Genomic DNA, 9,204 nt, shown 5'->3' on the forward strand with positions numbered 1-9,204 from the left:
AATGACCGAAATGAACTGAATCTTTCCGTGCTCTGAGAATCGGTCTTTGCTCATTTAGTTCAGTATAGGATCGGCGAACGCGAGCGGTTTGGATCAAGAATGAGTGTGTGACTGCGCCGACCGAGAGCGAGAGCTACTTAGCAGAGCAACAAAAAAAAACAAGTTTTCATATTAAACTTCGGTTACTTACAACCTTTCGGCCCGGAATGTTACTATCTGTTGACTATTCGTATCATTTTGACACTATTTGGTCCCATTCGTTCTGATCTTTCCGACCGCAGTGGTCACTGGTCTGTCTGAACTAAATGAGCAAAAGACCTAAAAGAGCGAACTAGTTCGTGGGAGCGATTGAAGGAGATCGGAGCGCTCCGATCAACGAACGAAACGGCACAAGCCTACTAAGCACAGAATATATAATAGTACAAGTACAGAAGGCCCTCTGCTTTGATTTTCACGAAATGCCGCCTTTTAAATGCCTACAAAATTGTAACAAAGAAACGAGCCGCACGTGCGCAGCGTCGGACGATAGGGTTGCCTATGGATTAAGTCGATTTAATGTTCAGATAAAATGTTATGCTATTATATTCAAGTCTTGGGTAGGTACTTTCTAGATATATACATACAGTATTTATATATTTCTGTTTATGTCCCAACATAATTGAAACAGGCCTGCTTTACCTACTCAAAGCCCTTGAATAATTCCGCCTTTAGTTAATTTTGTAAACAAATGAGGTTTCGAATAACGTATCACAATAAAATGACATATCAACATATCATCGTAATCAGTACGTAGGTATGCGACGAACAACTCTCGCGCGTGCGTCACCGCTCTCCCGTGAGGCCCTACTGATTTGCCCCTCGCGAGGGGTACTTACAGTTCAATACCTACACGCGCTAGTGAGACAGGCCTGACCTAAGTTAACTTTAAAAAACCGGCCAAGAGCGTGTCGGGCCACGCTCAGTGTAGGGTTCCGTAGTTTTTCGTATTTTTCTCAAAAACTACTGAACCTATCAAGTTAAAAACAATTTTCCTAGAAAGTCTTTATAAAGTTCTACTTTTGTGATTTTTTTCATATTTTTTAAACATATGGTTCAAAAGTTAGAGGGGGGACGCACTTTTTTTCCTTTAGGAGCGATTATTTCCGAAAATATTAATATTATCAAAAAACGATCTTAGTAAACCCTTATTTATTTTTAAATACCTATCTAACAATATATCACACGTTGGGGTTGGAATGAAAAAAAATATCAGCCCCCACTTTACATGTAGGGGGGGTACCCTAATAAAACATTTTTTTCCATTTTTTATTTTTGCACTTTGTTGGCGTGATTGATATACATATTAGTACCAAATTTCAGCTTTCTAGTGCTTACGGTTACTGAGATTATCCGCGGACGGACGGACGGACGGACAGACAGACATGGCGAAACTATAAGGGTTCCTAGTTGACTACGGAACCCTAAAAATCGTATTCGGCACAGTTAAATACTGTTAGGCTAGAGAACAATGGGTGACTCCGTGACAAGCGGCCTTTGCGTATTTGAGCGTTTGTCGTTCCACCTCCGTTCGTTCCAACGCGTGCTTGTTTTGGAACGCTTTGGCAATCCGCTCGTGTTTGTAGAATAATTGTGAAGAGTGTTGGAACTGGTGGTACATTTTGGAGAATTCCTATTTTATTTTAATAAAAAATGGTAAAGTATTAAAACTCGGCCACATGCGCGTTTTGATAGCGTAGGCGGAGCAGTAGCGGAGCGTTAGCGGAGCGCAACGATAGCAGTGCGCCGGACGAACGCCGACGTTGCGCCCAGCGGACGCCGGCGGGAACTATTTAACGATCGCGGATTGCGAGCGGAACGCCAGCGTGCAGCGTTCCGCCGTCGCACAGCTATCGTTGCGCTCCGCTAACGCTACGCTATCAAAACGCTTTATGTGTGCATCGCGAATGTAAAACTTCGGAAGTTGCAGGCGCCCATAGATGATGGAGAATTTAATTTAAAATTTAAAATAATAAAATAAAAAATTTGGAAAAACCCCCGACCACGACATAGTAGGCCGATTTTCATGAAACATGGCTAAGAACACTCCCAACTAACTCAGCTTTCAAACAAAAAAAATCCAAATCGGTTCATAAGTTCGGGAGCTACGATGCCACAGACAGACACACACACACAGACAGAGAGACAGACAGACAGACGTCGTTTTTACGTCGGGGGTTAAAAACTGCACATTTGTGACGCATAAGCAAAGATAACATTTAGTTATTATAAACCTACGTTTTTCAATGTCCAACCTACAAACACCTTAAAAAAATCTACAAAACACTAGCAAAATCGACGAACATACGGGCGGCTGGACTAGTGGCACCCAAACGGGGCAAAGAGAGACAAAGGGGCAAAAAGAAACAAACATGGCAGTGGGGCAGGACGGAGGTATTCTGATCGATTGAACGGATCTGGTGGAGTTAGATGAACTCATGTATGTCTAGTTTTGATTAAAATCATCTTTCAGCGCAAGTTGCATAATATTTCCGCTCTGTTGCATAAAATGCATATACCACCTATTATATATTAGGTACTTAATCCACAAAAATTAAAATTTTGAAACACCCCGACATAGTGGACCGATTTTCATGAAATGTGGCTAAGAAAACTCCCGACTAGTTCATCCGTTCGGTAGCTACGATGCCACAGACGACAAATAGATAAACAGACAGACAGACGTCAAACTTATAACACCCCGTCGTTTTTGCGTCGCGTCGGGGGTTAAAAAGAAAACAAAATAAAGTGCCAAAAGTGCATTCAGCATCATACCTCAAACCTCAAGTTATTAAGAGTCGGTGACCACGATTCGCCGCGGCAGCAAAGATTAAAGTTTGCTCGGCTCTGATTGCGATGCTCTTTATTTGAACGCTGCATTCGCGGGTACAAGTAGGGTGACAATTCTTGTGGAGACAATGGGACATGTTTCTTGAAATTTATCTCTTGGTTAAGTGCTCGTATTGTTTGAGAACTTGAATCAATTTCTGTATTTAGTGTATTTCATTATAAAAAGGTTTTCGTTAAAAGGATGTTTTTGTAGGTTAGGTACAACTATCTGTATATACATATAGTAATCAGCATGTGCATAAATTATAAATATTTCGAAATGTAAGGAATGAAATAAAGCTCTTTTTTATTTTTTTTATTTTATTTATTTATTTATTTATCTGTAGGTATTCTGTGCAGGTGTAAAGTTATATATTTCAACTCAATATTTTATTCGTTGTACCTCTAATACGCATTTTGTTTATTTTTTAAGTACCTATGTTCAAACACAATATAATCCTCTATGTGTTAGAGCACGTGACACTGACAGTGACATGTAATGACAATGTAGGTACATTCACTTTGACTATACAGGTTTTTTTGCCGCTTAATAGGTGCACCCGGGCAACAACGAAAGAATCGTATGATAAAAAATTCATAATCAATTAAAATAGTAAAATTTATAAGGCCTTGAACAACTATGCAACTGTGTCTTTGAATACACATCTCCTTGTTTTCCTTTTATTACAATCGAAAAATATTATCCCACAAAAATATAAATTATGGTAACCCTAAATAATAAGTATGTCCAGGTAGCGTTCAACTCACCGCTGACGGCAGCAAAAAGAATTGGCAGAAACTCGTGCAAACACCTGAAGCCTTGCGTTGTCTAATATTACAATAAAAATATGTCTGGGGAGTTGAGAGGCCTTAGCATTGTCTAATATTATAATAGAAATATGTCTGGGGAAGTTGAGAGGTCTTAAGCGTTGTCTAATATTATAATACAAATATGTCTGGGAAGTTGAGAGGCTTTAGCGTTGTCTAAAATTATAATAGAAATAACGTCTGGAGAGTTAAGATGAAAACAAGGAATGAACGTTTGTCTGACACTCGTACGATCACATGAAGCCTTAGATCATTGTCTTATATTACGTATAAAAAAAATATGTCTGTGGAATAATATAAAAACCCCTTTAGTTATTGGTAAAGTATTTTGAATATTTTATTGGTAAAATTTAGCATCTTTTTCATAATTCTTGACGCCTTTCTATTTTGTAATGAAAAATACACAACATTTTAATTGTAAAATAATAAAAATAACATTCAAGTATTCATTCCCAAAAATAATAACATTCTACGATACACATACATTATCAATTCATTGTGTATTTAATGTTTGCAGTTTCACAACACAATATTATTTTATTGCTGTTTTTCATTGTTTCTGCATCCGTGGCATTGAGGCATTGATTTTTAATTAAAACCATTTTTTTTAATTCTCTGTTGTCTATTAAATTTAATTATAATTATGTAGGGTGCATTGGGATAATTTTGAAAGTCATCTAGTAAGTCACATAAAAGTCACCACTATATCTATCTATCATATCAAGATTCCCCTTTCGAAATTGCCCGAGCATTTCTGTACTGCGAAATTACCCCAACGCTAACACTAAAAAAGCATGTCAAATAAAAAAAATATTGCCATCTCTTATCTATAAAACACTAATTACAATATTTATTTAATAACAGTAACAAATCAATTGATATTAATGAAGGAAACATGCCTACATTCAAAGAAAAAAATATACGCGATCAAAACATGCGCATCGAATACTCAATTTTATGGTATTGATTGGAAACGGCTAGAAAAAATTAAAATCATTCACTTTGAAAATCAGTGATAACGCAGAATTCAAACGCTACACACGAAATGAATATATTACGTGAATTAAATGCAAAAATAGCAGTTATTTTATTAGTAATATGGACCGGAGTGAACGGTGTTGGTGAAAAAGCGCATGAAGCTTGCAAAGATTATGGAAAAACTATGCTGGAGTGTCATAATGTGTACTACCCAACGTCCAGAGTAAGAGTTCCTATAGATCTGCTGCTATACCCTCATATGGTGCTGATAGGATTTAGGAAACCTGATAAAGAACATGATGAACCTGCTTGGAAGTGTGGAGGATCACTTATCAGTGTGGACTGGGTGTTAACTGCTGCCCATTGTTCAGAAGACCCAACCAATGGACCGGCAGCAATTCTCCTATTAGGAACAGCTACCTTCGAAATCGATGAAGCAAAAGAATTAGAACAAGAAAGAGAAGTAGCGAAGATCGTCGTCCATCCTGATTATAAACCTCCTTCGAAATACCATGATGTAGCTTTGATGAAAGCTGGTAAGCCTTTCGTTTTGAACAGGCATTTGAGGATCGCCTGTCTACCTATGAGTGAAGAAATACCAGACTTGAGTTTGACAGCGATTGGGTTTGGGACAACGTCATCGGGATCAGCTACTGGAAGTCAAACGTTAATGAAAGTGGATGTAGATATAGTGGATAACTCCATTTGTAATAAGTCAATGAAATTTATGATTAAAAGGAAGATCATAGCTGATGGTATCACGGGTAATCAGTTATGTGCTGGTGATTATTTGAATGGAGGTAAGGATACTTGCCAAGGGGATTCTGGTGGACCTTTGCAGTATATGCCGGATAGAGTGGATTGTGAGAAGACGTTTCCTCTTCATACAGTGGTGGGGGTTACTAGTTTTGGAAGGGATTGTGGGAGGAAAATGGCTCCAGGGGTGTATACAAGAGTGTGGAGGTATATGGAATGGATTGAGGGTATTGTTTGGCCGTAGGTTGATAAGAGACCATTATGCTGACTGTGCCGAATAACTGACAGGCCGATATAGTCCGGCAAAGCGGTATCGGTAGTCTGTGGCCCTCTTGTAAAGCCTGAGTGAACATTCGGAGCGGAGCGTTCGGAGCGGAGCGTTCGGAGCGGAGCGTTCGGAGCGGAGCGTTCGGAGCGGAGCGTTCGGAGCGGAGCGTTCGGAGCGGAGCGTTCGGCGGAGCGTTCGGAGCGGAGCGTTCGGAGCGGAGCGTTCGGCGGGCGTGCAGCGGGGCGGGCGAGCGTACGTCCAGCGTCGACTCAGGACACTTGTATGAGCTTCAATTGTTTGAAATCCACGCCGCACGTGCACTCAAACCGTACACTAAGATTAATGGAAAAATGTAACCGTGATATTGTCAACTGTTGTGAATTTATAGTGATGGAAACGTTGTCGATACGCGTTTTATGTGATTGACATTTATGTGCGCATTTTAGAAAAAATAGAAATTATGTATTGAAAGACATTGAATGTTTACGACTGACTTAGTAAATTTATCCATAATATAATAGTTATTTGTGTTTTCCTAGTGTTTTCAAGCTGCCTTCCTTGTTATTAGTCCTTTTCTTTTTACTAGTTTTTACAAAAGTGACTGGCATTTGACCTTCCTATTTGATGGTAAATTATCAATAAGTATACAAAGTTTTCTTTAATGTATTTTTTTTAAACTAAATATTAACTGAAAAGGAAAAAAATGCTATGAAAAATAAGTTTTACTTGTATAATAAATTTTTGTATTTTGGGTTAAATTGTGGCGTAGGCGAGAGGCTGGCAACCTGTCACTGCAATGTCACAGTTTCGTTTTCTTTCAACCCCTTATTTGCCAAGATTGGCACTGAAGCTTTAGTAGTTCATTTGTTCTGCCTACCCCTTTATGGGATACAGGCGTGATTGTATGTTGTATGTATGTATGTATTTATTTCAAGAAAATAATAAAGGATTTTTGTACTTTTATCTCAATTTTCACTAAACTTTTCAAAAACATGCTTTAAACCCTTTAAATAAAATGCAATAGTCACTCGTGAACTACACGAAACGTTTTACATGCAAGTTTAGTCTGAAGGATATGAGACAACATTTGTTATACATTCTTCGGAAAAATATGCAAAGTTTGCAGTTGTCTCTGCATGCATTTTAAAATAGGGCTCCCGGTCGTGTCCGTGTTTCGTGTAAACACGAATCCGATTTCTGGCCCGTTTGGAACGGGTAATTAGGGACCGTGTAATTAAGGTCCGGGTTTAAAACACGCGCGAGCAAAAATAATGCACTTTATGAACTTTAAATAGTTATAAATACCAAAGTAAGAAATAAAAGGCTTTTTTATTTTATTTATTTAAATAGTTATTACGTTTTATGTAGTAAAGGCGTACATTTTGTTAGTGACTTGTTTAGATGTATAGCAAATTATGTATTTTATTAACGTTAACTTTGTTCGCGTATGTAATAATTCAAAATTACTTTTTGTACCTTTTGGCGTAGACACTCTACTCATGGGGTCCCAGCGCGAACAAGTTGTTCACAGAAATCGCGAAGCGTCTGGTGACTGGTGGGGTAACTGGTTACCGAAGAGCTGGCGACTTCCTCGCACTACGTATCAGGATTGCGATATCGAGGAAATGTCGCCAGTAACCTTGGTACAATGCCGCAAGGGCCTACTTTAGACATTAGCTAGCTTTTAAGTTTAGTCTTTATTTTTTATATAATTAGGTATGTTAATTATGTTCATGTAAATAAAGAATTTCTTTAAAATATAGTACATTAGTAGTTGTTGTTTATACTTGCTATGTTGTTTCGTGTATTGAGGTGTGCAATAAAGAGTATTTGTATTGTATTGTATTGTACATTACGATACAAGTGCGTAAAAAAAGAAGTTCGCACGTGTATCCTACGACGTTTTTCAGTACAGATGAGCCTCCGAAGTTTCGACCTCGCATATAATATACGGAATATACCACATCTCGCACTAGTGCGTAAAAAAAACACCATCTGTACTGAAAAGATAGTTACCTGTTTTACCTGTTTATGAATATATTATGAGTCGATATCATAAAGAAGTCTTTATGTATAATATTACTTTTGTGTTATTTTAAATTATTATCTTCTAAAATATGTATTTATGGCGTTTGATTAAACACTAGCAAAATCTGTGCAATCAAAATTGATGTAAACTAAGCTAAGTCTAATTCTTAGTTATATTACGGATTTTTATTACAGGGTCCGCAATAAAGAAAGTAGTCATCGATCTATTATCACTGACAGGACTATTGTAGCCAATCTGACATTGTGATACTGATAATAGATCGACCGCAACGCCGGGCAGTGCTCGTTGACATCACCATCCCCCATGATGAGAATCTCGTGAAAGCCGAGAAGGACAAGTCCAGTAAGTGCCTAGACTTGGCTCACGAGATAACCGCCATGTGGGATGTTGATTCGACGATCATTGTTCCGATAGTCGTTTCAGCGAACGGTCTCATAGCGAGAGTCTCGACCAACCCCTTAAGAGACTCGCTAGGTGGCTGGATCAAGGGCCAGGGGACCGATTTTTGAATCCTCGAACGCATGAATTGACAACGTTTCAAAATTTTCAATGTCCCTAAATCGAAAACCATTTCGAGATATACGCTTGTAGATCACATAAATAATTTTTTTAATTTTTTTTTTTAAATCTTAAAAATGGGGAAAATGGGGAAGTGACGTCAAATAGCTGATTTAGAGCTGCCACTATAACAAAAAAATCTTCCAGTTGGGATGTCACTTGAGTTTGACAGTGACACTTATCACAGTTCGTAGCAAAGATATTAAAAATTTCATGGCTTAGTCTATGGTTCGTAGTCATTCACTATAGGTTTACAGTGACACACGACAGTCAGACATACCGGACTGTTTGAGCTGACAGTTAAAACTATTTTTTTTAGAAATGATTTTGTCGTTTTCTTAGGTGTATGAAACAACACATGTGACGTCACGAAGCTGCGTCTTGACGTTTGTAACTTACGCTCTTTCTGCTCGACGAAGTAATAAGAAGGGATTTTCTCATTAAAATATCAGTTTTTGAAAAAAAAAATATCCGTGTATCTTTTAGTATTGAGTTCTTTCAAACCAAACAATAAAAAGTAGTACTTAAAAATATGAAATGTTATCAATTCGCCGTTCGAAAGTCGTAGCATTACGTCGTTTTCCACAGACTTTTGAATGACGAATTCATGCATTCGAGATTCAGAAATCGGTCCCCAGATGCAGAAGGCGGTGATCTTGGAAACGACGCGGATAGTCCGGCGGTTCCTCTCTCCGCAGCCCTAACCACCGGCAACTTGGGCCCTGCCCCGCTGCTGGCGGTTTTTTATAATGTGTTTATACATTTTGTATTGTTTTGTAAGTGGCTTTGTATTTTACTTTTATATATCATATTATAAAATAGCCTAGCCTAAGAGTTAAAGTAAATAAAGAAAATAATAAAGTAATCACAAGAAATGGAACATTAAAACTTCCGCCTAAAT

The 9,204-nt window shown here is 38.1% G+C and overlaps 1 protein-coding gene across 1 annotated transcript; it reads left to right on the forward strand.

Annotated features, from left to right (window-relative positions):
• The first annotated feature begins 4,728 nt into the window (after positions 1 to 4,728).
• On the forward strand, positions 4,729 to 5,867 carry LOC125237434 (serine protease snake-like). Its single transcript, XM_048144503.1, has one exon. The coding sequence runs from the start codon at positions 4,739 to 4,741 to the stop codon at positions 5,669 to 5,671; it is 933 nt and encodes a 310-aa protein (XP_048000460.1). The 5' UTR covers positions 4,729 to 4,738; the 3' UTR covers positions 5,672 to 5,867.
• The last annotated feature ends 3,337 nt before the right edge of the window (positions 5,868 to 9,204 follow it).

The sequence above is a fragment of the Leguminivora glycinivorella genome, chromosome 21 (genome assembly GCF_023078275.1).
Source record: "Leguminivora glycinivorella isolate SPB_JAAS2020 chromosome 21, LegGlyc_1.1, whole genome shotgun sequence".
NCBI lineage: Eukaryota > Metazoa > Arthropoda > Insecta > Lepidoptera > Tortricidae > Leguminivora > Leguminivora glycinivorella.